The following is a 27009-nucleotide window of genomic DNA, read 5'->3' on the forward strand; positions in this document are numbered from 1 at the left end:
CCCATCAATTCACGGGATTTAGGTTATTGCTGTGTCATATCTAGTCAGAACCGCTGTTTTCATCCTAATTCTACCACCAAATGAAATCTAAACCTAACATCTCGCGAGATTTGGCCCTAGCTGTATCCCCTCTGGCCAAAACCTTGGTAAATATCGGCTAGTTGCTACAAAAAAGTCGCTACAAAATACAAAAACAACAACAACATTATTATTATTATTATTATTATTATTTAATAATAATAATAATAATAATAAACGTAGCAAAATGTAAAAAATAATTTAAATAATTTGCAAAGAACAAAGATATTTTCAAATATTTCAATAAAGTCTAGGCAAATTATTTTACTTTTATTTGCTCGACCTGTTCAGTGATGATATATAAATTGAATTTGATAATTACTAATTTTCAAATTTTTACTAAAATGGTTTTTACATTACATTGTCCCTTATATTTTTAATACTCCTGTACCCAAACTCTTCTGTATCCAGTCATTGGAATTAGTCTCCAATGTGCAGAACTCACGACTTGAATTATTTATTACATTTTGTGAGGATGACTGAGTCGCTGCTGGGAGTAGCCTATATGCAATGTTACTTTTCTGTCATTTGAGACCAGCAGTACCAGCACATCAGCACAAATCATCTTAAGGGGTACTTATCCTGTTACTGTTTAGAAGTACATGACTTATTATAAAGCATGTAAATAATAATAGGCCTTTAATGCAATAGGCTACTCAGATTTATACGTATGTAATGTTGGGGCCCAGCTTTGTCACTCTACCAGGTCACAGCAGGTGTTACAAATAGGTCACAAATGACATGGAAATCATTTTGTTACAAATTTCCAAAATTATACCTATCTATTTCTAAAATAATCATAGCAGGAACATTTTAACTGTGTTGTTTTTTTTTAACCAAATTTAGAGGCTCTAAATCTTAAGAATGAACAAAGCACATAACAAATGTGTTGCTTTAATGACTTTAATCATTTTCATTCAATGCAAGCTCACAATACAATCACATCACACATATAATTACCATCTGGTGGTCCTGTGTTGCTCAATATACAGGCACTAATGGAAAGCACAGCTTGAGGATAGCACCGAGAGTGTTGTGCATAAAGCACGTGTTTAGGACAACCCAAAAGGAGCAAGAAACCAAGAGGCTGTAATAACTCACTGAGTGGTCTCTCACCCCTCAGGAGCATCCTGGCACTTTAATGACAGAGTTTATCAGGCCAGAATGGTGACGAACATATGCATGATAGTGATGGGCATGCCATCGTCTGTCAGGGCTCGTCTATCGTTACAGTTTCACAAGAAGGAACTCAGTTGTACGGTTAGCAACATTCTTCCCAATCGAATGATCAATACTGGTAGGGAAAGCAGGCAATTTTATGTTTACATGAGCCTTCATTGCATTGCATGACATTTAATTGTTGTTTTATTGAGAGCTGAGCAAAGTGAGATTAAATAGGTTTCGATAGCATAACACTCTACACTACAAGGTTACAATCACACTTTAAGAGAGACCATGCCTCAAATTGTTTTTTAAAACAGTTATGAACTGTTTTGATCGATCAATGCAAGTGAATCAAGTGAAATTGATGACTTGTGATGGTCCTAACTTACTAAATTCTGGTCTAGCATACTGTCACAGACTCATGCAATTTGAAAAGTTAAGACTTTTTTGTGTTTTAGTGTAGAACACAAATTTGATCCAGATCCATTACTTTGATCCAAAATTGTGTGTTTAACAGAGGCGAAACATCTTACTGCTTAATGTGTGTGATTAATACTATTGGTGCATTTATTAAGAAGCTCTGTATACTTCGAATACAGTCCTTATCGTTTAGATTCAGAGTGCTTGAAAGAAAAACCACTGTAGTTTACAATAAATATGCTTCAATATAAGATAAAGCAAAAACCTCATCTTTTATAAAGCTGGTGGCCATTTTCTCAAAGGCAGCATGCAGCAGGGTTCAGTGAATGATCTTTGCCACAGAGAAAGCTATTAATGCATATTAAAAGGGTGCTGGGCACAGAGAAAGCTATTGATGTATATGGAAAGGGTGCAGAGCAAAAGCAAAAATAGATTCATAATAGACTGGACAGTGGCAGCGCAGTCAAGACAAATCAAGCAGACCATCTTTAATCCACTACATTAAGTAGGTAAAGACACAGTAGACAGGGCCATAAGTGTAAGTTATTGAGGGGATGATAGTCCTCTATTTTGTACTGTAGCCTCCCTACCTCCCCCTACACAAAAGTGCATTTAATCTTTTCCTTCGGCTAGTCTGTTAATCATTTCTTTGCTTTTTTTGGTGACGCCACCCTCTGGCTTTGGCTCCTGGTTGCTAGCTGAAGTTTTCTTCTTGGCAGCTTGACTACCTGCTATTTGCTTCTCTTTTGTTTTCTTCACCGTTTTGCTATGGCTTGTTGTCTTTTTTGGCTTGGAAAGTGATACATGATGCCTCTCCGCCTACAGGAATAAAAAATGTTGGTGCATTATTCCAAACTGAGAAAATACGTGAACAATGTAATATATTTATATTCAACAATTTCCAGCTGTTTATTGTATTTGAAGTTTGGAGTATTTAAGCAATGTGAACCCCCATATGACTAAAAAACACAAAGTGGTAAAATGTTTTATTTACGAACACAACCAGTGGGTCTGCAGTGCACAATGCACATAAAAAATCAATGCAATCTCAAATTGTGAATCATGTTTTAGTTGTTATTGTGACAGTTAGTATTTCATAACCTATTGTGTTTTGATATGATGATGTGTTCAACACAAGAAAAGGTGACTTGCTCTGCATACTCAAAATAAGAGATGCCGTTAGGTTTTGGTGTATCTAAGCCAAAAGCAAGCTAATGTAATTAAAATTGATTGATATATGTTTAACATACAGTATAATGTTATTGTTAGTGTTAGCTATACCAGTCATTCCACATATGCCCATTATTAAAAAATGTACATTTTACATGTGGGTGTATTACAACCTGATCTCACCTATTTTAAGTGGTGGCGATTTTGTATGATGTGAATCATACAGAAACAAAGCAGATCGTACGAATTAGCCACCTCATAAAATGCCATGAGATTGTGTGGTCTATCAGGAAGCGAGATTATAATTTTTTTATGAGAATATAGTTTTTAATACTTAAAAACTACAAGAGGCCTCTCTTGAAAGTGAAGATACTGTTGTTTCATGCAGAAAAATGCTTTCGTGTTCAGCAAATCCTCAATGTGATGAGGATTTAATCAGATTTGTTCCAAATTGGATTTTGTGATGGTGCAATTGTATGATAAAAAAACTCTAGGATCATGCTTTCCAAACACACCTGACTACAGATCAGAGCGGCTGTCACTCTCTGAACAGTCCTATGAGAGTAAGAGAGGGAGGCGCCACATCAACACATAACACACATGCACATACACACCATTACATTTTCCTTGTTTTGTAGCATGTACACTAACACAGTGGTTCTCAAACTGGGGGCCGGGGCCCCCAGGGGGGCCGCGAGATGGTGCCAAGGGGGCCCCAGTTTTATGACATTTCATAAAATATATTAATTTATCATGAAATCTGTGTAATTAAACCTAAAAAAAAATAAGGCTACTAACCAACAGCACTACATTGTATACTTTAACATGTTTTGTCTTATTAAAATCTTACGTTTTAGAAAAATTTGGGGGGCCGCGAAGGAATGCACCATATACAAGGGGGGCTGCACGCTGAAAAAGTTTGAGAACCACTGCACTAACACATTTCTTTAAAAAATATTCAGATTAATGTTCTACATGCAACAACACTGTAAAAAAAGGTATAAAAGTTGTCCCTGGTATGGTACCTTTCAAAAAAGTCCTAATGTGTACCATTTTGTTACAGAGATGTACCTTTGAGGTACCAGTATGTACCTCTAAAGTACCAATGTGTACAAAAGTGTACTTTTTGATAAGGTACCGCCCCAGTGAAAATAGACTGTATTGTGTGATCAACAGACCAAAACTGATAATCTTCTCCTTCATTCCAGCTTGTCAGCAGCTCTTAAACATGGGTTTGGGGTAATAATTTAGATAGAGAACCACATTTGATAACCAATGTGTAGCCAATGTCATACATTGTGTGTGTCATGCTTTATTTGAGAGCTGAAGCAAAAGTAAAGATGATCATTAACACATTTTGATTTGCTTCTTACACAAACCTACTATTTAGTTTTAAGAGATGTGAAACATAGTTCACACTCTGTATTTTTATAAAGTGTTTTTGTCTATAACAGCCAAGGGTTGCTATGAACTGTCCTTGAATGAAAATGGTCAATGTGAAGAAGTAAAGAAAATTCTTCCACGGAAAAGAAATAAAAGCATATGGGACATTTGAAAAGTGAGAGTGAGAACATAATGACAATTTTTATATTCTTGCAAAAATATCAGATAATTAAAAGCATTTTGGATTTGCTCTCTTTACATTTCAAAACAATTTCAATTGTTATGAGACTAACACAGAGTTGTCAAAATCACATAAATAAGATAAACATACCTTGCTGGATTCTTTGCTCGGTTCACTGTAGAGACTACGTATCCGGCGGCGTTCCATCATCTTGTTATCTGTGCTCTGAGGCTTGCCCTGCTCTCCTTTATAGGTGGCACTGTAACTGGTCTCCATGTTTCGCTTCTCGTCTACTAGCAGTTTATACTGAGATTTTGCTTTTATCGGTTTCACTGGTTTGACATCTGTGTAAGCTTTAAACTCCGTCCTGAAGAAATGAATCAGAAATCAATTATCAGCCTTCTAGCATTACACAAACACAGATGTTATGTGATGTGGTTCACGATCAGAAGACAGATAACCTGATATAAAATAAAAATTCAATACTGCCAGAAAAGAAAACTGATAACTGTTTTCTTATACATGCTTTTAAGAAAGATAAGGCCTACATTTAATCCTGTTTAAAAAGATCACAGTTACAAAGCAGTGTCATTATTCAACCGATTTAAATGGCATTAAACAAGACAAACTAATAAGGACATTGAATTTCATCCACTGTATTATATATACTGTCAGAAAAGAGGGTCCCTATAGATGTCACTGGGGCACCTAAAGAATTCATATCAGTCCCTCCCACATATTTGTACCTTAATCCTACATATTAGGACCTTTTTAAAGGGTTCTGCCCTTGACAGCTTGGGGCCATTTTTGTGACAGTGAGCTGTTCCGGGTACTCCGGTTTCCTCCCACAGGCCCAAAACATGCAAGTTAGGCAAATTGGAGATGCCAAATTGTCCCTCCCCCAACCTGTGTATGGATCAACTTGTCTGAATAAAAACTTGTGTATGGTTCTCGCTATGAATATAGCCATAAATGCTATAATGGCGTAAAGAAATAAAGAAGAAAGTGAGCTGTTTGCAGAGTCATTGTGCAAAACAGGAGACTAACAAATGACTCCACATATTTTAGGTCCAAAACCACGCACACTCACAGAGAGGAAATTAACTTTCTGGAACTGGATCTAAATTTTTGATTCTTTACCTATAAAAAGATTCATTAATGACATTTTCATGGCAATTTCATGCTAATGTCAACCTTTCCATGAAAAAGATTTTATCAAAGATTTTCATCATACTGATCAGCTCTGATGTCAATATTTGGTGGTTTTATATACGCTTGTTTGGTCTCTATTAAAGTTTTGTAAAAGAATGTATGTATTTTATATAAGCATGATTTTCCTTAGTCATGTAAGTGCTGATTTTAAAATTGCCACACCCATAATTGTCCATATTTCTCATAAATGGGCACAAGAAAATTAAAATACAATAACTTTAATTCCCTTCTGTATTTGTATTTGTTGCTTCTGGTTTTTGTATTTAATTCACAGAAGTCCTACAAACTATGACATCTCTCAAAATATGTCCTTTATTGTGTATATTGTGCATGTATACTTCCATCTAAAACAGAAATCAAGTGTATAGATTGATATTTTTTCATTTCTGGATTCTATCAACAGAAGTTAAGGGAAATAAACACATGGTTCATTATATTGGTACTCGTAAGAGTCTCATATAACTCTGATGTTACCCCAAGCCCAACCAATAAGCTAAATGTGACGTATTGATTATCAATGTCAACATTTGTGACCCTTACAATCAGGAAATGGTAATTAAGGCCACATGGTACTCAGGAAGTACTCTGTCTGCCAATATACATGCCCAACTCAATATACACATACAGCTGAATGATCAAGCAGTTTGTTGGGCCTGCAATACATTTTAATTGCTATTCTAAAAATATGTTTTGTATTGTCTGTAACATAGTTTGAGCATGACAGTAAGTTATTTAATATCAGTTACTAACATAAAGTTATTTAAAATAATTTACCTATATGAGCTTCCAGATCTGACTTCTTGTTTAATTTGCCTGTTTAGTGCATCTGCTGTTGACCTTTTTTTCCCGTCCACTGCAACATCTGTAAGCACCTGCTCCTTTTTCATACCCTCTGAGATTTTTTCTGTCTTATCTAACGTCTTTCTTTTTTCTTTACTCTCTTTCTCGTGTTGTTTCTCCTCGATCTCGCATTTCTCCACGCCGGTTTCCACATCAGAAGTGACAGGCTCGTGTTTGGAGAACTTGCTCTCAGGCTTAGTACTGGACGCAGCAGGGGTAGCTTTGGGAATCCACGGGTGATCTCCCTTCTTCGGTATGGGCCACGGTTTATAATCTTTTTGATACTGAGTCAAATTGTTGAAAGGGGTCTTGGAGGGTTGATACTCGTTTCTGGGTTTACAGCTTCTCTCGGGACGCACGCTCCACGCTTTGAAATCCTCGCGCATCACAGAAGCGCTCGAGCCATCTTGAGATGACGATGGTCCTGCGGCATCGGCAGCCGCGTGCAGCGCTTTGGCCGGCTGGGTTTCTGTGGTCGCCGGTGGATTCTGAGAAATTAAAGATTTGGGTTGCGGGTGCAGATGTTGCACCTCGGCCACGTCTGAATATTTAGTGAAAACCAAAGGCACTGCAATGTCACCTTTGTCCAGATCACTCCAGAAGCGGTTGATGCAGCAAGCCCTGGTAATACAGGGCCATGCCATGATCGATAACAACGAGGCGAATGCTTTAATCTGAAAAAAGATTCGGAATATATGAATCAGATCGATGCAATGAATCAAATGTCCTTTTAAATCAAGACAACGACGATGTTGTAGATGTACGTCCTAATGCAAAGATGCGAAATCCTTCCCAAGGTTTACAAATCAAGGCACGCGCTTGCGCATCTCTCATAGCAGCGGAAAAGTCATAATTTCGACCTATTTGTTTATCTGTTAAAATGTAGGTTGAATAATATTTTTTTAAGCAAAATCACAGTTCAGATGAGTTCATTGACAGCTGTATGAAGATGACACTCCCCAGCGTTGCGAAGCGAACCATCACCTGCAGCCGCAGCGTCTGAGCACCATCGGGTGGGGACGCCACTAATTTAACCCTTTAAAGACTGGTACACATCTCACCAATGTTTGACCAGACCCGCCCACTTTCTGCAAAGACACTGTTATTTTTCTAGAAAAAGAAATAATGATACAAATAGCTAGCACATCATGATAATGCATACAGACATTATAAGGATAATATTTACACTGTTGAATAGCAGAAAAAAGCTGTAGAGATAAAAAATATTTTTTTCTATATTCTGTTCATTGTGAGCTCAACTTGTTGATGTAGATTATACATTTGGATCTGTATTTTCTTTCAATGACACACATCTCACTATTTTCATAATGCAAATATGAACACTACTACATAAAAACTACCAGCACGTATGTATGACTTTGAAGTTTGGGGTGAATGATGGACCCACCCTGCACAATAGAGCCCCCATCTACTTTCTTTGTTTCATTCTTGCACTTGAAAAGCATACCATCTAGTGGTGTAGACAATCACAGCATGTATGCTTAGTGCATGTATTGTGTGTGTGGCTCATGGGGTGTGGCACAGTCAGTCAGCTTGTTGTCACTTACCAATTTAAAGCTTATGCATCCAACTGGCCACTTGTATAACAACACTGAAAAGAAATGTATCATTCATATGAACTAAAGAAATATAATCATGATCATCGTGATTAAAGTTCAACAATTTTGAATATGTAGAAAAATCTCATAAGTTTTATAATAACCTATTATGACTGATTTTAAAGCAGCACAGTAATAACACTCACCATGCTATCTATGGCAACATTGTCCCAGATGCATTTACTTTGAGGGTGAGAGTTTTAGTATGATTGGGAGTGTTTGATGATGACTAAAACAAAAATAACAAATAATGAAAAACATTCAGAGTCTTTTTTACAGACAGTTATATGTTTTTTTTTTTTGCATTAATTGTAAATGTTTGTTATTGAAAAATGATTGAAAATCATTCTGTGCTGTGTAATAGTTGTATTATATTTACATCTTTATCTTCTTACTATTACTCATTTCTGACAAGCATGCATTATCCTGCAAGATGTGAAAATTAATTTTGTTCTCTCAAAATGTCAAACTGATTAGACCAACAACGATAAAAGAAATAATAAAATACATTAAGACATTTAAGTCAAATTGTAGTGAAACACGCACCCGTGCTGCCCTCTTGAGGACAAGAGTGGAACAGGCTGGAAATACAAAGAGAAACTGATCACCAAATTATTTTCTTACTATAGATCAGTCTTAACTTCTCATACAACTGATCTCAGACTTTTAAAGATCTTTATTCTGCTATAGAAACTCTGGTGTACTGCAGTGGCAAGTCATATGTATTTGTGAACATATTAAAGTATCCAACAAAAACATGACATAAAACTGTAATAAATTTCATTCATGCATGGCCTTCCAAGCTGTTTGTCCCTAAAGAAAGATAGTTATTTGAAGGATAGACAGACACAACCATCTGTTTACTCAGTCACAATCTTTCATTAACAAAATAATTGTTTAATATTTCACCATTTATATAAACACCTGGATGCCTTGTGGGTTGTATTTAGATTCTGTCACATGAACCACAATAAGGCTTAAAGTACCGTTTTATGCGACCATGGATAACCATTTCACTGTGTCATGACATTTCCTTATATTTTTGTCTGGCCACAGGTACAATATATATACTAGTCAACATTTAAAGTGGATCGAAAAGACAAGAACGGGTATTGGTTTTAAGACACCTTTTATGACAATCCACTTTAAATGTTAAGTAGTGTATATCTGATATTTTGATGAAGAGAAGAGACCATCAAAAGAGCTTTTATTTACACTTTTGGGTCTATATTTAAACTCAAGTTCACACAACAACAACAACCCTGTGTCATTTTTAATATCCGACTGCCAGTTTCAAACAACCATGTTCAACAAACAAAACAATCTTGTTTATGTACTGTCTTTCATGGTGAGGTTTTTATAAAGATCCTAACAAATACATTATATTTCTCAAATAAAAAAATTGAGATAAATCAAAATACAAAATGCAATTGCGATGAAAAGCAATACAGAAATATAATGCAAAACAATTACACGCATATGAATGCCAAACTGAACTTTTATCTCCACAGAAAATCGAAATCTTTACTTATAGGGTCTATAGGGGTTACCGATTTGTTAATCGCTTTCACCGTCCTCTGGATAACTTTTTATGTAACACTGAACCATTTCCTCCAAATCTGTTTTTATATGATAATTGATGTTTAGCACAGCCAGATTCTTACACCTTTGGTGTAATGATGTGTCTATAATGTAAGCCTGTAAACGTTTTTGGGCAGTTTCACCATGACTTCCATCGAGCTTCAGCACCGGCAAGGTTGCCAAAATTTTCAAAAACGCACTAACATTCGGGAAAAACTTTACATCCGAGTGCTGAAGAGTTTCGTGAATGGTGCACGGCAGGCTGACCTCCTTGCCTCTGTGTTTCCATTTTATCCTCCAACAATGCAGCTCGGCAGGCAAAGTGTCCGGATGGGGCAGGTCGCTCCTGTATACGTCCACATGGGGATCCTCAGAGGTGTTGAACTTCATTTGTCCCATGACTGCCGGGACGAGAGACAGGCACTTTAATGCCTTAAGATGATTTTCAGAGAAGATGTCCTTGACCTCCTGAGCGACATACTCCATAACGGGGAGTGTGAGATACTCTTTAAAGAAAGACTCCGGCTGGATTTCCATGGCCCCTCCTGCCTGCTGCTTCCGTAGGAATAACCTCGGCACTTTCACAGGGACCTCCATTGCGGTAGCCAAATTGACAGCCTCTTCGAACCAGAACTCGTGGTACACTTCAAGATTGTCCATTACCTCGTGCAACGAATGCAATACTGCTGTCAGGCTGTTGGCTGCGAAAAAGACATCGAGAGTTTCTCCTTGTAGGTTTTTCCCAAAAGCTCTTGTGAACGACAGAGCGTTCTTTAATACAACCAATGTCACAATAAACTCAAAGTCTGCTAGCGCCTCTGAAATGGCATAGGCCTCGCTGGTGATTTGGTCGTTCCATTTGAGATCTTCATTGTCATGTATGCTGTCCATGCAGAGCAGAAGCGGTTCCATCAGGTCAACAACCATCTCAAAGACGTTATGAAGATCAGTCCAGGTGGAACGCAAGCCCTCCTTGAGATTGCTTTCTTTCTCTGTGTTTTCCTGGCAGAGAATGGAGATGGCCTTGTCAAGCTCGGTCTGCAGCGACGGACAGGCTTTAAAAAACGCATCAGTCTTTTTGAGAACTGTCATCACGACCTGCACTCCTGTCAGCGGCATGCCATTCGCAAGATAAACGTTAAGTGCGCAGGTAGAAATGGGTGTGATCACCGCCATAGGATATTTCTCCTTTAGGTGGGCTGCAATGACTTTCATCTTGGTGGCGAGTACACCAGAGCCTGCGTGTGCCTGCCCTCTGCAATGCTCCAAACCCAAACCCCAATCCTTGGTGATCAGAGACTCCAATCTTTCAGCAATAGAGATCTCCTCACCTTCCAACGAAAGGAACTCTATGAATTCCTCCCGAACAGTGTTGGCTTGGTCAACAAAACGCAGGAATATGGGAAGGTGGTCTCCATCTGGGAACTCTAATAACTCCCCGGTGATGATCGAATAGAAACGGCATTCCCGGACTTGTTGAAGAATCTCTTCACGGATGCCCTTCTCGCAGACCTCAAGCATTTGCTTCTGCCGGACTGCTGGCCAATATTCCTCAGCGACGGATGTTGTCTCAAAGCGCCTCCTGAGAAATTCATCACCTGCATTTATACGGCTTTCCAACAGTGCCTGGAAGTTACTTGCAGAATCGGGCTGTTCCTCTACCTCCTCCATTTTTGCATTGCAGCTGTATGGAAAATTCTGCCTTCCTATTAAAATCACCACTTCAAATAAAGACCTTAGGAAATCTCTCCATTCTTTTTGTCCAGTCGACAGCTGAGGAACTTCATCAGTTGTCTCGTTGCCATCCTGAGATTCGCACTCTTTTCTTGAGAGCAACTGGTCAAGTGAAGAATCCACTAGAGAGACAAAACAAGGCCAAGAAAAACAACGTACAAGGCCATTATAATTAAGTACTATATTTTAGTTAATCAGGTTTAAATTATACTTACATCGTCTTTCCCTCATCTTTTGAACCTCTTCATCTGTCTGTGAAGAAAATGGGAACAGAAAACAAGTTATTTGCTTTTCATTACATAAAAGAAGAAAAAGTTACCACAGACAACGTAACACTTGTTAAAATTAATATATAGAATTAAATTTTATGGTAAATTATTGGACATTTTTGTGTCACTATAAATAAATAATAATCTAAAAAAACATTATATACTTTTTCTTCGACTATCAGACGTTTAGTCAATTCATATGATAAATAACAAGTGTCATATTAAACTAGACTTGCTTTTCTATGTTACACGTAGTGAGAAATATTTACAGATAGGGATGCATAACAAATAATCGCGATTAATCTATAGTAGAATAAAAGTTTTTGTTTACATCATATATGTGTGTGAACTGTGTATAATAATTATGTATATATATAAATATGCACACATGCATGTATAATTGTTATATATATATATAACAAATGTATAATCTACATATATAACTATTTATAATTATATAATATAAATGATACATAAATATACACATGTGAACATTTCTTAAATATATACATCCATGTGTGTGCATTTATCTATACAAAGTTATTATACACAGTTCACACACATATGATTTTTATTCTGCAATAGATTAATCGCAATTAATCGTTATGCATCCCTATTTACAGACCATAAGTTAAGGTTTCTAGAACCATAAACGGTCTCACCATGAACCCTTCATAACCTTAATTTTAAAGAATGTACAAAAAATGTTATTGAGACAGAACCGTAAAGTTTACCGTACCAGAATTTTGATGCGTTTGCGATGTCTGCTGTGAGGATTGCCAAGATGACTGGTTAAATCAAAAATCGTAGGAATCGCAGTGTCTCTTAGTACTGTCCTGTAAGGGCTCTGAAAACAAGATATATTACCATCAATATCACTGTAATTCATCAGGACAGTATTTATATTTGCTTTTGCAGTTATGCATAAAATCTGCAAATGTTATAAAATGAAATGTTGCATTACAGTTTTGCATATCATGGCTGGTTCGAAGTGTTTTGCACATAGTCGGTAGTGCTTGTTTAACTGTTCTGGAGTTTTCTCCTCAAGATCTGCACGCCGACAGTTCTCCACCCACAGCCTACATCTGTGCAAATACAAGAAAAATAATGTTTTAATTAATGCCACACATTTTAATAAATCTTAATAATTATGTTTATGCAAGAGAAACTGAGTTCATGGGACCATGGGGGCAAATTGTGACATGTAAAGACCCCAAGTGATTAAACAGAAGAGAGGTAGATATTCACTAAACGCAAAAGGTTGGCATTGTACAATTATGCCACTTTAGTAGACATACAGTCGTTACAAACACACGTGAGAGGAGTTTAATAAAATAATTACATTTTTATGTTCCAGTTTCCTCAAACAAAGGTTGCTTAGGTACATATTATGTATATGTTTGTTGTACACACCAGTTATTTCTATTGTACATTATGTATAGTACATAGTGACAAAGTATACCGTGTGCTTAGCGTGACAGGTACCCCACATAAGTTTACAAGCTGAAAACAGAAAGAGAGTAGCAGACACGTAAACACATTAACCTGAACTTGTAAATGATCTCGTTACTCAAACTGATTAAGTTGTGTGTTATCTTTTGTCTCAGTGCGCCACAAATTTCCTTCACCTCTCAAGCGCTTTAAATTATGTTTCACTGAGCACCGATGTAACTTCGGCTTGCCATCAGTCCCTGTATCGTGATATAAATGACTTCACAACAACGGTGATAATAATATTACGGGCAAACGATAAAGTCATACCTCTCTGGATCTCTTGGAAACCGAAAGAAAGCCAGATCAGACTGTGTGCTTTTCCTGGTACAGTTCGGAGCGGCACAGAAATTTGGCATTGTTCATAAAAACCCTTTTGTCACACTATTGTTTATGCTCGCATTAATGCAGTATCCTTGCTTTTCAGCATTACAGAACCGAAAAAAGCGCGCAAATATGAAGCACCAGTATTGTCGGTTTGCCGTCCCACAATGCAATTCGTTTCAATCCCACAATGCACCTCGTGTATTGACATGACAACCACTTGCATTGTAAACGAGAGCTAAACAGTCGTAAGGTATCATTGTAAGCGATGTAACGTTACTATTACAAAATAAATATTGTAATAATATTAAGCGTAACGCAAACTAGAACGAATTGGCGCTGCAACGGAATACAATAGGCACATAATAAATCTTTGCGTTTTTGTTTTCTTTTTGCAGAAAAAGTAAATTTATTATCTTAGTGACCTATCTATACTATATAGTATATATATATATATATATATATAGTAAATAAAATTATATGAATATCATGTTGACAAAATAAAAAAGTGGGCTCGTCCGGGATTTGAACCCGGGACCTCTCGCACCCGAAGCGAGAATCATACCCCTAGACCAACGAGCCGCGCGGTACTATAAGAAAATACCACAAGATAAGTCTTCCTCAAGCCTTGTTTCGCCAACTTCGCTCTAATATATGCTTTAAAATCGTTGTAGACAAGTTTATACGGACTTTTTGTATATTATTTAATAACATTTTAATCAGAACCACACGTAACGGCAGTCCTTTAGATTTGAACTACTTAATGTAGAAGCAACAAGCCAGGGAATAAAGAAAAAAGCCAAGAGCGCGTCAATTAAGTTATTTTTATATATCATACATAAGACTGTTTGAATATAATACAAAGGGCATTTTCATATACACAGCAAAGTCTTGACTAGATCTTACAATCTGTGGACACTCATCCTTTTCCCCATGCTGTTCAATTATATAGTGCATGTTGCATGAAAAGGATCAAGAAAATATGCAAAGAAATCAAGAATACTAAAAAGGCAGAAGAATGTTTAATTAAAAACCATGACCTTGTGTATAAGTGACATTTATCTGTAATGCATTTAAGAGAAAGGGGGAGAAGCAGACCTAGCAAACCATGAGCATTAGAAAATGTGGACATACATGCAGCATCATACCCTGTGAAAAGATTCTTTAGGTACACGTTTTGACCCTTTCTCCCCAATATAAGCCCTACCTTTAGTGTTGTCCCGTTGAAATGCATTTGACTAAAAGCATATTGTGGTCCACTGACCAAGAAAAAATAACGCCCAAATAAACACATAGCAATGTAATTGACATACCAGCAGGAGCAATGTAGTGAGTTCTATACTTCCTTTATTTAAAAAAATATAAATATATACATAAATTCTATTCAACTATTAAAAAGGGGCTGCATTTCATGAAAACTGCACTAAATCAGACCTCATTTAGTAACAGCTGAAACAGGTGCACTCTTTAAAAGATTCTCTCATTTTTAGATTTGGATTTTTTGGAATGTATGTGTCAACTTCAGCAAACTTCACTTTAATGTTTTTGTATAAAAACATCTTTAAACCAAGCTAACATTCAGATAAACCTTTTTTTCTGATAGCCACTAGCCATTGTGAGATTCGTTATATATATATATATATATATCAAACATGATTCTGGTTGTGATGTCTTTTGAAAGAAAAAAAAATCATTAAAAAGTGAACACCACACACACACACACACACACTTTCAGGCAGGATTGTGTCCCACTGTCTTAACAAAAACTGCTAGTAAAAAACAGGGGGGTTACACTTTGTTCTCTTTAAAGAATTGAGACCTAATGCGATTAGCAAGGTGGGGAGCTCACAAACTCTTGATATAAATATCTTAGTGAGCTATCCTTAATGTGACTGAATAGTGAATATAAAGACATATTCTCTTTAAAACAACATGCACAAGCCCAGTGTCTGTGTGGTAGCGGGTTACCTATAGTTTCCCTTTGAATAAGTTACATCTGAGGCAAGCATCTGACCAATCACTTGATAACAAAATCGGACTCAGAGGTCACAGTAGCTACAGTAGACTGCCTGAATAAATAAATGTAAGTAGCCACTTAGATTTAAAAAGGTAGAAATTAGCATGTTCATCAAATTAGGTATAAAAGGCAGCATCACTGACTGAGACTAGGTAAATACAAAACAAAACACTTTCCTCGCAATAATTTGTAAGCTCTTTGCTACTCTGTAGCCTGCAGAGTAACTGTCAGTGTCCCTTTCCTCCCAAGACATTTCCTAAAAAGGAACAAATAAGGGAGGTTTATCCATATATTAACCAATTTCAGTATTTAGTTAACACTTAAAGTTCAGCAAAAGTTCCAGTTTGAGAAAGAGAGAGAGAGCGTACAGACTAAAATGGACTTTTATGAACCTTGGGCTGAAGTGGTGAACTGCTACATTATTTCTTACAGACACCTAATGCTATAAAAAACAACAGCTTTGGTTTATCAAAAGAAAAGAGGAGACAATAATAAAGAAAAATTGTTTTGTGTAAAATTCACAGCATAATTCAAGAGGAGAAAAAAGGCAGTCACACAAATTTCATTACACATCGTCTGTGTTCAACACAAAGAGGCAAACTGATGCAATGTTTGTCAATATGGAACCACATATGCTTGACGGGGTAAAAATAAAGCCAAATTATGGTGTCTGATATGGGGATGACTAACTTCAATGTGAAATCCCACTTCGGCAATAATAAAGAATTTTAGGAAGTTGTGTTTGGGACATTTAATCAAGACCCTGCAATTTGGAGTCCCATCTTTGCTAAATAAAGGCCTCTGAATACCCATTCTTATTTACCCTTTCCCTAACCAATTAAGGACTTCAATCTTAAAAATAGAGGACAGCCATCTCTATTTAATAATATAGTCCAGCTCCTTTTCAGTCAAGGTCCAAAAGTTGTAAGGCCAAAGGGTTGCCAGATTGATCTGGATCTGTTCCCCCCTTGTTGTTCCTCAGCGCACCTCCTCCTCAGTTGCTGTACGTAGTCAAAGATGCCCAGACTGGAGAGTACCGCACCTGCCTGTCTAAGCCCTAACCCCAGCTCCTCCATTATAACACCAGGCCAGCATTTGCCACAGGAGCCCCACAGCCACGAGTCCCCTCTTGAAGAGTTATACAATACCGACAACACGAAATATCACTGCAAGTACTGCTTCCTTGACACGCTACAGGTTTAAACACACAGCTCTTTAGAGAAGTTTCACTTAAAGGGTAAATAAAAGAACAACCAGTCAAATTATAATGTCCAATGTTTCACTTGTTTAAACTAAACAAATGTTTTGCATTGCTTCACATATAAAAGCTGTACGACAGCTCACAGCTCTGAAATGCTCACCGTTTAAAAAAAAAAGGAAAAGCAAATAAAATCTCCTGGTTTCAAATGGTAACAGATGGTAAATAAGTACTATATGGCAGATGGATGTCTCAGTTTCACTATGGTTATTTGCAGTATTACTAAATTATCTAGAAATTGAAAACATAAAGTTAAGGTAATACATATATACTTTTTAAATACTCTTCAATTTGTAGCGGTTCAGTGATATCTCCCCTCAGAAGTGAGCAGCTTTTATTCTCTATGCACCTTTTGAAAAACAGAAAAAAACAAAACATCACCATAAAAAAATGAAAGAAAATAAAGTCACACAGAAAAACAAACCAATTTCAGCTAAAGTCACGAGCTGGCCATTGAGCTCTGCTGAACACAGACTCCAGTCATCGGTGAATCTTCCCTATCAATCCCTTGTCTCATGCCTAGGTGTCCCTCTGTTATAAAGTGACCAGTTCCTGTGTTTGTGGCAACGGGGTACGTAGGATGTCCAGCCATACCAGTCTCTTGGCGAGGATTTGAGAAGGCACCCAAACCCATACTCCCAATTTGTCTAAAGTCCAGGGAATTGGCAGGAAGCTGGCGAAGCTGGTAAGCCTGGTTGCCGTGGTTTCCTGTGGAAGAGGAAGATGTGGAGGAAGAGGATGCCGAGGAAGACAGGGATGTCATAGACAGATGGCCGTGCACCACCTCCATGGAGTCTTGAGTGGAGGCGCTGTTGGTGGGCGAGTTGTAGAGTCGCGGTCGTGGTCGAGTTGCTATGACCTGTCCGTGATGATGATGGTGATGGGGGTGCAATGCCTTGGGATGCTGGGGAGGCACGTGAAAAGTGGTTTCCTGGACTGGATGAGTCTCTACAGTGACAGGATCTGGTCCTACAATTCCAGGCCATACTACTGGTGGATGGTAAGGCTGTCTTGTCTGCTGAAACAACACACGCACAATAAAGTTAGAGTGTTTCAGCAAAATTGTTAAGGTGTTTGATGGTACTTAAAAACATGGATATTACGGTCATCATCAAATCTAGCAATTACTCTACATACAGCCCTAAACGTCATTTAGTAATGAAGGCAATACACATGTAACTATTTGACAAGATAAACCAAGAGTTTTCACCTGAGGGCAAAGGTTGTCACAGTCTATGGGGGGCATGACTGTACCGAAATGCCCACCACTATGCCGATGGTGGTGAGTTGGATCAGATCTTGCTCTCCCACTGGTGCTTGTTCCAGATGATCCTCCTGAAGCAAAACAAAATAATGACATCAACTTTTCTGTCTACTATGACAGACCAGTTACGATAAGGTAAAGAAGATAGGTGACTAGTAATGAATCCAAAAACCGATTAAAACCTGAGCTTGAGGATGTACTAGAAGTGGTCCCTGATGACTGTGACTGCTCAAGTGCAGGACTTGTCGACACACTACTACTCGTATTGGTTCCCTCATCTGCCGTTTTCTTGAAGAAACTGTGCTGGAGAGCATAGTAGGGCTGAATTCGCGTCTTGGGGTCATAGTCCAGCATTCTGAGGATGAGGTCCTTGAACTTCAAGTAGTCAGCTACTGCGTGGCCAGATTCTCCAGCCCGGCGACCGCCTGGTCCACCACATTCCACTCCCAAGATGGCATGGATTTTTCGAGATGCTGGAGGTTTGTACTGGTCACAGCAAACCAAAATATATGAGGACGTTTATTACGACACTTGAAGCAGATTTTAAGTCCTGTAATATTACAATATACTGACGTTTAACCACTGTTACAACATATCTTAAACACATACCCTTTTCCCATCTTTGGTCTTCTTAACACTCCATGTCCCATCTGACAACTTCTCAAAAAATTTCCTGGCTTTTGGTGCTAGGTCCATAATGTGACTAGGAGGGATCCCAAGTACTTCAACAATTTTGTTCATTTGGTCCACCTAATGAGGTTTCATAAAAAGTTTGTGTTCTGTTAATACTGTTAATTCTTCATTTTATGTTTATTATTTAAGCAACAACACTAGTAAAAACAACACAGGCTACATGCAGTATACAAAGCAGACATATGTTTGCCACTCCTCTTGAGTGTATAATCCCATTCTGAACATACAGACTGACAGAGGTATACGGTTTACGGATGGTATTACAGAGGTCTATGGGTAACTTGTACATTACAGGCCAGAGCATGTGGTTTGTATATGTGGCCACATACATAGAGGTAACATTATGTCAATACATTAATAATAGTAATAGAAAAATTGCATAGCTCTACTTTACCTCATTGGCTCCACTAAACAGAGGCTCCCCTGTATGCATTTCCACCAGGATACATCCTAGTGACCACATGTCTATGGCCAGATCATATGGCATTCCCAATAAAACTTCAGGGGAGCGGTAGAATCGACTCTGGATGTACTGATATATCTAACAGAGAATGATAATTATGGATGAATCACCGTTTTGTACGTTTAGCATCTTAGCCTTCTTTCTATCAATACAATAAGTAAGATACAATGGTTACATACCCTTTGTCCCAGTTGGCAGGAGCTCCCGAAGTCCACTATTTTGATGGCACTTCTCTTGGGGTTACATAGCAGGATGTTCTCTGGCTTTAGATCACAGTGGATGATGCTGAGCTCAGGTGTGGCAAGAAATAGCAGTGCTGTACACAACTGCTGGGCAAACTTTCGTGTCAGATTCAAAGAGACACCTCTGAAGTTCGTGTTTCTTAACAAGTCATACAGGTTGTATGACAACATTTCAAATACTAAGCAAAGATGATTCCGGAACTTGAAGTGCCGTTTCAAGTGTACTGAAAGAGAGAGACAAAATACAGTAAATCAAGTGATCAACTAGTTGCATGCATGTAACTCAAGAACAAGATCCCTTACCTATATAGTATTTCATCTCAGTGTCATGTTTGTTCATAAGCTCGAGAAGCCGTACTTCAATCTGAGCTTGATTGAGAAAGGCCTTTTTGTTCTTGATAATCTTAATTGCTACCCACTCTTGCTCAGCACGGTCGTAGGCTTTTACAACCTAAAAACACAAGCATTATATAGTTTCTTTGTTACTATACTGAGTGCAAGTATTTCACTTTGGACGTAGCCATGGAAAGGACAATAAAGTTTTTTGTAAAATATAAAAAAAAGCCCTGAAACAGTAACATCAAAAGCACATCTGTTTTAATTTTAGGTCCACATGCCACTGTAATGCAGTGCAACTGCTGTTACAAACTCTAGTTGTATTATCCAAAACTTTGGACATGTATTTCTTTAAGAACGTGTAAACACCATCACCTAAGGAGATCCAAGATGTCCTACCTGTCCAAATGACCCTTTTCCAATTAAAGAGTCAATTTCATAGCGGTCCATCCATTTCTCCCCATTTTTGACAATGTAGTCGTAGTTCTCATCATCATAGCCATCATTGAATACTTTTCTTTCCTTCTTGTGGCTTGAGTCCTCACCTTGACCCTGTTGATGCCGTCGTTTCTTTTTTGCATAATACACCTAAACAAAGATAAGCAAGCAACCATGTTGCCCTATATCATTCTGAATCCAAATCCCTGAGTATTGTCGTGCTTACAACTTTTTGATTTCTTAGCTTGTGAAGTGTACTTCATTGCCATACATTTGACTTTGCAGTAGTGACAGTGCAATTGCTGCATCTAGTGTCCTAATTTTGCTCTACTACTTTATTACTTTATGTACTTTACAGCTACATTTTGTACTCATGCAGGAATCAGGAAATTGAGAATCAAAAAAAAAAAAAAAAATCACAAAAGCAATACAAATGTATGAAGAATGTATGCAGGAGAACAGATTGTACCTCATTGATGTGTTTGTAGGTTTTGATCAGGTCTATGGAGAGCTTCCTCAGAGGAGCTAAAGTAGGGTCACGAAAGCACTGGGGCATGTGCCTCTGCAACAATACAGAGAAAACAAAACATGGAAATTACTTAAATCCAAGTTAAAATAAACAAAGACTTTTCTTAAAAAAAATATATATATGTATATATCCCACACAAACTTCTACAAAAAGTAATAACTAAGTGTGCTCCATCCACATTTATTCCCAATGCAAAACCTATGTGCATGCACAGAAGTGTAGCAGAAGTACCTGGCTGGCAGTGAGTGCTTGTGCCTGTTCACTGTATGGCAGTACAGTGACAGACTGGTCTGTACTCTGTTGGTGACAGTCACTGTACTGCTGGTGTGAATGAGGCATGGGAGCAGCCATCTGAAGACCAGCAGCATGGAAAGAAAGAGAGGGTGCAAGCCGGACAGACGAGGGTTTGCATGCTGAGGTCTCTCCCCCTGGAGGAAATTTAGGCTAAATTAGTGTGTGTTAGGGCAAAATACTCAATGCTCCCAATGATCCTATGAACCACAAACCTTGCAGGTTAATAAGATTATCCTTTTCTCAAAAAACAATACCATCATTGATATTTTGATGCTTGTAGCACTAGAAATAACCCCAAAGAGGTTTTCTCCACAAATGCTTACAAAAGGGCATAAAAGCTAATAAAAGGTATGTACAGTATTTATGTTATATAAATTAAATGATTCAGAATATAGCAGAATGATTGAAAAAAACATTAAAAGGGACTGGCATAAAAATCTAGCTACTAAAATACATATGGCATAATTCTGTAAATGTGAAGCAAACCATAAGCACAACTGTAAATAAAAGAAAGAACCAGTAATCCTTTTCTCAATGACTAAATAAAAATTAAAGAGTGCAAATGCTATGTCAAGAGGCAAAATTTTTGGTCAGAAATGTGCCCTCTTTTGCTGTAAATTCTCATAATTATAAGGAGCTTGCTCATATATCAGCATCTCTTGCCAGGCAACACAATGCACCAAAGCCACACAGAATCCCACCACTATTCAGAATCCCAGCAACAGCACCTAATTAGCATAGCCTATCACCAAGAAGATACAGTGTGATTTGGCAAGCCCATCAACGTTCAAGCCAATCACAGAAGAGTATGCAAATAGCCTACTTTTGTTGCCAGGGCAGAGCTGCTCCCATTTTCCAATAAGAAAACAAGAAATAAACAAGAAATAAAATTGAACTTTGGCACACTTAGATGAAGCATCCACCACATTGGAGCCTGACAGCAAAATAGCAGCTCAGACCCCACACATGGTGTAGGAGCAGAGAATGATTCAGCTGACCTAACTAAGGCAGGCCAAAGGATTCATGTGATGCACGAAATATAAGAGGATGGAAACACATCTACATGCTTCTAAACAACCATTTTAAAAGAATTTTAGTGCAAAAATAAGAATACATTTTTAAATTTTTTTTGTTTCTCAACAAATATAAAATACATGAGAAAAAAAACGGATGTTCTGTTAAAAAAAAATACTGTAAAATTTGCTTCAGAAGTTCAGATGCTTTTGACTTGTTCTGGAATGACACTCTTAAATAAAAAAAAATCACTTGATGATTCATGTTTTCAAGGACTATATGCAATTCACGAGAAGACATACGCACGTCATAATATAAATAGAAATTGCGCTTCAGACGACACGACATTCTTCATTACAGCCCTTCCAAAATGTATAGTCCACTTACATTTTCTGGTTTAATTATAGTGTTACAATAACTTAGAAATTACTAAAACTGTATGTGTTATTTAGAATTATTTGAGTTGTTTTTTAATGGAATGCACGCCAAATTATCTGTCAAAAATCCATTTTGCACACTTATTATACTTACTGTATGTACGGTGCTGAAGTCATATTTCAGCAATTCACTTCTGCTAAATAATACATTACAATGAATGTACAAAATCAAACTACAAAAATAAACATACATTCTTGTTTTTGTTTATTTTATTCTGTTTACTGATCTGTGATCTCATTTTATATTCATTAATATACTTTTAAAGAAATAAACTAAAATGAAACTAATAAGAACATACACTGGACACTTGTTTATTTTAAGTAAAATTTGTTGAAGATATATTTTTTTAATGTAGACTAATAAATTGCTGATTTAATATTGATTGCTTATATTAAATATTAAACAGACCTTTCACACTTAAGTTTTAATCAAAACCTCATCAATTTGCTATTTTTACCTAGACCATTAAAGCAAAGCCAGGTAGATATAAAGTTTGGGAATGTGATCACTAAATTAACTTTACACAGTTATATCATAGCAATGTAAACATGCTGTTGAATACGCCACTTTGCATGTAAAAAAAACTTTTGTGAAGTAAAATGATGTCTTTCCATGTTTATGATGAACAACTAACAAAACAAATGAGGTTTATTATTACTTTTTATTTATGTTGTATGCCAGCATCCTGTACCAAAGTGGCTTTCAAGACTGATTGTTAACTGATAATTGTTTTTTCAAAGTTTAATGCTGTCAGGAACAACTTCTCAAACTGCAAAACTAAGTTACATGCCAAAGAAATTATTTGTTTATTTTGTATTAAGCACAAGCAGGTACAGCAAACAAAAAAAATAATTAACTATAATTCGGACAAAGCAAGAAAGAAAATGGCTAAAAGTTATTTTTATTACCCTACTAAAATGTTATCTTCAAACTAAGGTTGACTGCATACAGCCATGCTTAACATTGTTTAAATTAAAGAGCATATTGATTTGACAACTTTGTAAACTAGGAAAAGCATAATTGCACAACACTCTTTGCTTATAAGCAAGAACAGATCATTACAGACAATTTGGAAGCATTATTGCCAAAACTTTTCAAATTTCACACTTAATGGTTATAACATTTTTTTATTTAAAAATGCAATAAGTATTAATTTACTTATTGCCCTGCTTTTCAAATGAACAATAAAGAGAAGGTTCTTTGAGTTAAGTTTGCATGCTTGGACAGTATAAACATCATAACAATGAAAGTGAAATTATTAAAAGTGAATTATTACGTTTGTTCTCGGTTTTGTAATCCACAAGCATTTGCTTTTCTAATTGCTTGGTTAGTCGTTTAAGATTAGAACTTTTGTAACGTTAAATTCAGATTGCTACTAGCAAGTTTCTACAACTACAACCAAACTTTTTCACATCTACACCTACAGTGCTGAGGGCTTACATCTTCCATGTTCTATATTAATAAGTCCAGTATAGTCTGAAGTTATAATTAATATAAATAGTGCATTGACATTTTCTAAATGGTAAAAGACGCAGACAAAATGACAAAAATAATGTAAGAGACAGACAATATAGATTATTGCCTCTTGCATGCAGGCCTATTTTTTCTATCTTTCCAAATGCATATTACTCAAGGTGTGATAGAAATAAGAAGTGCAAACAATGAATAAATTGTTTGTAAAAATGCACTTTTAAAGTAAGGACACTGTCATCAGCCATCAATCACAGATTGTTAAGGAGTGACTGACAAAAATTGGCATTTATCACAGTTTAACCTGGGACTTTCAGACTAAAGTTTACCCCAAGAAGGCACAAACCCTGACCCCATTTAAGATCTTATTAAAATGATCAGTTCATAAGTGACATTTCTGCACCTGATTACATTTATGTATCTACCAAAATGATGTAGTTTTATTAGTGTCGCAAGTATAAAACTAATTTACAGCACCATGCGACTTGAGTTGAACCCTCAGGTGCCAGTTTACAGTGGGGGTAAAATCTTTTCAAACATTCTGACATGTGTTTACCTGGGCAGACATAAATGAGATCATTATTCCGCTGGCAAATACGAAAGCATCCTCCTAACTTGCGAAATAAAGCATTACCTAGACTATCTGATGACAATGAGCGCAGTTATGATGTATGCCATCAATTCTTTCACGTTAACTATAAATAACTGGATGTAAAGCATTGGAGAACGCCAACAAACCTAAGCTAATCGCCGGGGAAACTAAACCCGAGTTAAATTGAGTGATGATGACAGGTAAAAGCGGACCTTACCTCTCTAGCTGTCATAGCCATTCATCGGGCTCGATAAGACGCGTTTTATGCCTCCATCGTCACGGAAAAGTCTAAACCCGTACTACATGACTGAGCAACGTTTGCTGGATAACTATGGTTAGAGCCCGAGTGGAGGCATCACATCGCTGGCTAATGTCAGTCCCCCTCCCCCGACAGGAAACCAGCCTGATGGCTAACTGACAACACGCTAGTCATGGGGCTTTATCATCATCACCACCACCACCACCGTTAGCAGCCAAACACACCCATCAGACTGATTTGATGATACACTTCTCTAAACACCAGCTGGCTGGCTTCTGCTGGTATTTAAAATTGTTGGGCTAAGTCAACGACAGGCACATGCGTGACAGTCTGACCTAGCAGAGCTACATGGGGGTTACGTGTGAAAAGACCATCAGACGTTTATATTTTCAAAAACCACCATAACTACATACTACTTTGGCTTCCGGAATGTGAAAGCATGTGAAAACAATCCGATAAGCTATATAACACGCCAACATAGGGTGATAACTAACGTGAGGAAAGTTATTAATCGGTTAGCATTCTAGGCCAAATCAACCTAGCCCTTCGCTTCCAACCGACAAATATTACTACTAAACAAGCTATTTGTAAACAAACCTGACGTACTGAAACCATTCAGATTTTTCATAAGTCAAGCTACGGACTCACCTGTGATGGTGTGATCTTCATTTAAAGTCCCAGATCCAGTAAAGAGGGGCGACTTATCCAGTTTCTCTACGCTGCTTCCAACGAGACACCCCTAATGTAATGAGCCAGACAGGGCCAAATGGCTTCCTATTTTAAATGACAGGTAAGACAACGGATTTCCAGTCCAGTTTTTCCAGTGTCAACCCTAATACGTGCATCAATCATTGTTAACAAGTGGTGAAATTAATGCTAGCGGCTAGTTAGCGCGTTCTCTCTCAGTGACTTTAACCAACGGAGCTAGCAAGCTAGCGTTCACAAACGCGCATTCAAGATTTTTTGCTTTCTGGACAGCGGAGAACGTAAATTAATTGTTTTCAAAAGCAAAATCGGAGGCGAAAAACGAACGACGTCCTAATGTTACACCTGCATCTACATTTAAAGGCATCACTTTTTCGTTATGGTTTTCTGTCAGTTTCCACAAAATGGCGCGCGTTCCAAACCTGCGCAGCGGACCGGCCCGGCGGACCCGAGACACGGACTACTAGCCCACTAAATATAGTCCTGACATTCCGGTACTTCGTCCTGGTGTTGGTTTCAATTCAACGCTTTTAACGAACCCTTTCCAAAACTGTCGCTGTTACTGGCGGGTGACTGCATTATTCAGGCGGGAAGCGAAAACATTTGAAAGATTAAAAAAGCCACTGACAAAATGGCGACAACCTGGGCTGTTGCTATGGCAACTGTCAATCAAGCGCTCGAGTACCCGGATGTTCAAATGACGATTTGAAAGGATTGTTGCACGAATTGTCAATCAAAAATTTCACAAAAACGTTCTACTCATATTTTAATATTATGAAAACGTTTAACAATTTTAAACACAATAGCTGTTTATTTTGTGTTTTAAACCTGGATGCTTCTTGTTAGTTCAGAGCTGATCAAGTATAAGTTACATTATAAAAAGTTATGGTGAAAGTTGCAACAAGAATGATGTCTAAATATTTTAAAAAGTAAAATATTTTAAACATGTTAAATATGATAAGCATATATCCCTAGAATATACAAGAACAAAAACTTTTTTAAACAGGGTACCTACATTTGTGATTTTACTGGTGCCCTTTATTCTGATCTTGTGCTCTGTCCAGTGTAGTTAGACTTAATGACGTTCAAAGTTGAATTAAAATTGATACACAATATGACTGAGCAGTGTAATCTCATGCTTATGTCAGTCCCCTTGCTGCACATTTATTACTTGGGTTCACATTTTTAAAACAAACTGATTGATTGTCATGGCAAACACTGACCTTCCAGCATGTGATGTAATGCTAATAATTAATGTGTTTTTGTTAAATCTACTTATCACATATTTGTAATATGTGAATCCTATTTTGTCTATTTTTGCCTTTTTGCAGCACCATGGACAGCAACAGATGCAATGAGCAGTACAAACCTATTGGGGCATCTGAAAGATGATGACCAGTTATAAGCATGTAATATACAAAATTACGAGCCATCAGGTCATATTTACAATAATGTCAAATTACCCCAACTTTTCAGTTTAATTTTAACTTACTGTGAGTGTGCCAACCCTTTATATGGTCATCAAATGATG

At 37.2% G+C, this 27009-nt stretch overlaps 3 protein-coding genes and 1 non-coding gene across 7 annotated transcripts; all 4 read right to left on the reverse strand.

Moving 5' to 3' along the window:
- Positions 1 to 967: 967 nt before the first annotated feature.
- On the reverse strand, positions 968 to 7499 carry map6b (microtubule-associated protein 6b). Of its 2 annotated transcripts, XM_065281325.1 has the most exons (4): positions 6383 to 7499; positions 4547 to 4763; positions 3348 to 3387; positions 2344 to 2481 (listed from the first exon to the last, which is right to left on the reverse strand). In XM_065281325.1, the coding sequence occupies exons 1-3, from the start codon at positions 7090 to 7092 to the stop codon at positions 3352 to 3354; spliced, it is 963 nt and encodes a 320-aa protein (XP_065137397.1). In that variant the 5' UTR covers positions 7093 to 7499; the 3' UTR covers positions 2344 to 2481; positions 3348 to 3351. The 2 variants fall into 2 exon arrangements, with proteins under 2 accessions (XP_065137396.1, XP_065137397.1); XM_065281324.1 differs by lacking the exon at positions 3348 to 3387 and having other exon boundaries at positions 968 to 2481; positions 6383 to 7497.
- Positions 7500 to 8338: 839 nt separating this feature from the next.
- On the reverse strand, positions 8339 to 13625 carry thap12b (THAP domain containing 12b). Its single transcript, XM_065281323.2, has 5 exons — positions 13413 to 13625; positions 12616 to 12736; positions 12391 to 12498; positions 11598 to 11634; positions 8339 to 11504 (listed from the first exon to the last, which is right to left on the reverse strand). The coding sequence occupies exons 1-5, from the start codon at positions 13499 to 13501 to the stop codon at positions 9625 to 9627; spliced, it is 2235 nt and encodes a 744-aa protein (XP_065137395.1). The 5' UTR covers positions 13502 to 13625; the 3' UTR covers positions 8339 to 9624.
- A 351-nt stretch (positions 13626 to 13976) lies between these two features.
- On the reverse strand, positions 13977 to 14048 carry trnap-cgg (transfer RNA proline (anticodon CGG)). Its single transcript has one exon. It is a non-coding gene; the product is annotated as a tRNA-Pro (tRNA).
- A 228-nt stretch (positions 14049 to 14276) lies between these two features.
- On the reverse strand, positions 14277 to 26147 carry dyrk1ab (dual-specificity tyrosine-(Y)-phosphorylation regulated kinase 1A, b). 3 transcript variants are annotated; one of them, XM_065281326.2, is made up of 11 exons: positions 25422 to 26147; positions 20938 to 21134; positions 20647 to 20739; positions 20139 to 20327; positions 19707 to 19854; positions 19341 to 19627; positions 19093 to 19239; positions 18615 to 18755; positions 18188 to 18491; positions 17952 to 18076; positions 14277 to 17759 (listed from the first exon to the last, which is right to left on the reverse strand). In XM_065281326.2, exons 2-11 carry the CDS (start codon positions 21055 to 21057, stop codon positions 17181 to 17183), a joined length of 2133 nt encoding a protein of 710 aa, XP_065137398.1. In that variant the 5' UTR covers positions 21058 to 21134; positions 25422 to 26147; the 3' UTR covers positions 14277 to 17180. The 3 variants fall into 3 exon arrangements, with proteins under 3 accessions (XP_065137398.1, XP_065137400.1, XP_065137399.1); XM_065281328.2 differs by having other exon boundaries at positions 14277 to 17756; positions 25422 to 26146; XM_065281327.2 differs by lacking the exon at positions 25422 to 26147 and adding an exon at positions 24732 to 25365.
- Between the last annotated feature and the right edge of the window lie 862 nt (positions 26148 to 27009).

The sequence above is a fragment of the Paramisgurnus dabryanus genome, chromosome 8, assembly GCF_030506205.2.
Source record: "Paramisgurnus dabryanus chromosome 8, PD_genome_1.1, whole genome shotgun sequence".
Classification (NCBI taxonomy): domain Eukaryota; kingdom Metazoa; phylum Chordata; class Actinopteri; order Cypriniformes; family Cobitidae; genus Paramisgurnus; species Paramisgurnus dabryanus.

Coding starts and splice junctions, on each gene's coding strand:
- dyrk1ab (XM_065281326.2), bottom strand. CDS start 21,057: ATGGCTGCTCCCATGCCTCATTCACACCAGCAGTACAGTGACTGTCAC. Junction 20,328..20,646: donor CCTACAAACACATCAATGAG/GTACAATCTGTT, acceptor ATCTTTGTTTAG/GTGTATTATGCAAAAAAGAA. Junction 17,760..17,951: donor GTGACAACCTTTGCCCTCAG/GTGAAAACTCTT, acceptor GTGTTGTTTCAG/CAGACAAGACAGCCTTACCA.
- thap12b (XM_065281323.2), bottom strand. CDS start 13,501: ATGCCAAATTTCTGTGCCGCTCCGAACTGTACCAGGAAAAGCACACAG. Junction 11,635..12,390: donor GCAAACGCATCAAAATTCTG/GTACGGTAAACT, acceptor TTTTCTTCACAG/ACAGATGAAGAGGTTCAAAA. Junction 11,505..11,597: donor AAAGATGAGGGAAAGACGAT/GTAAGTATAATT, acceptor TTGTCTCTCTAG/TGGATTCTTCACTTGACCAG.
- map6b (XM_065281324.1), bottom strand. CDS start 7,092: ATGGCATGGCCCTGTATTACCAGGGCTTGCTGCATCAACCGCTTCTGG. Junction 4,764..6,382: donor AGATCTGGAAGCTCATATAG/GTAAATTATTTT, acceptor TCATTTCTTCAG/GACGGAGTTTAAAGCTTACA. Junction 2,482..4,546: donor CGAGCAAAGAATCCAGCAAG/GTATGTTTATCT, acceptor TTATTCCTGTAG/GCGGAGAGGCATCATGTATC.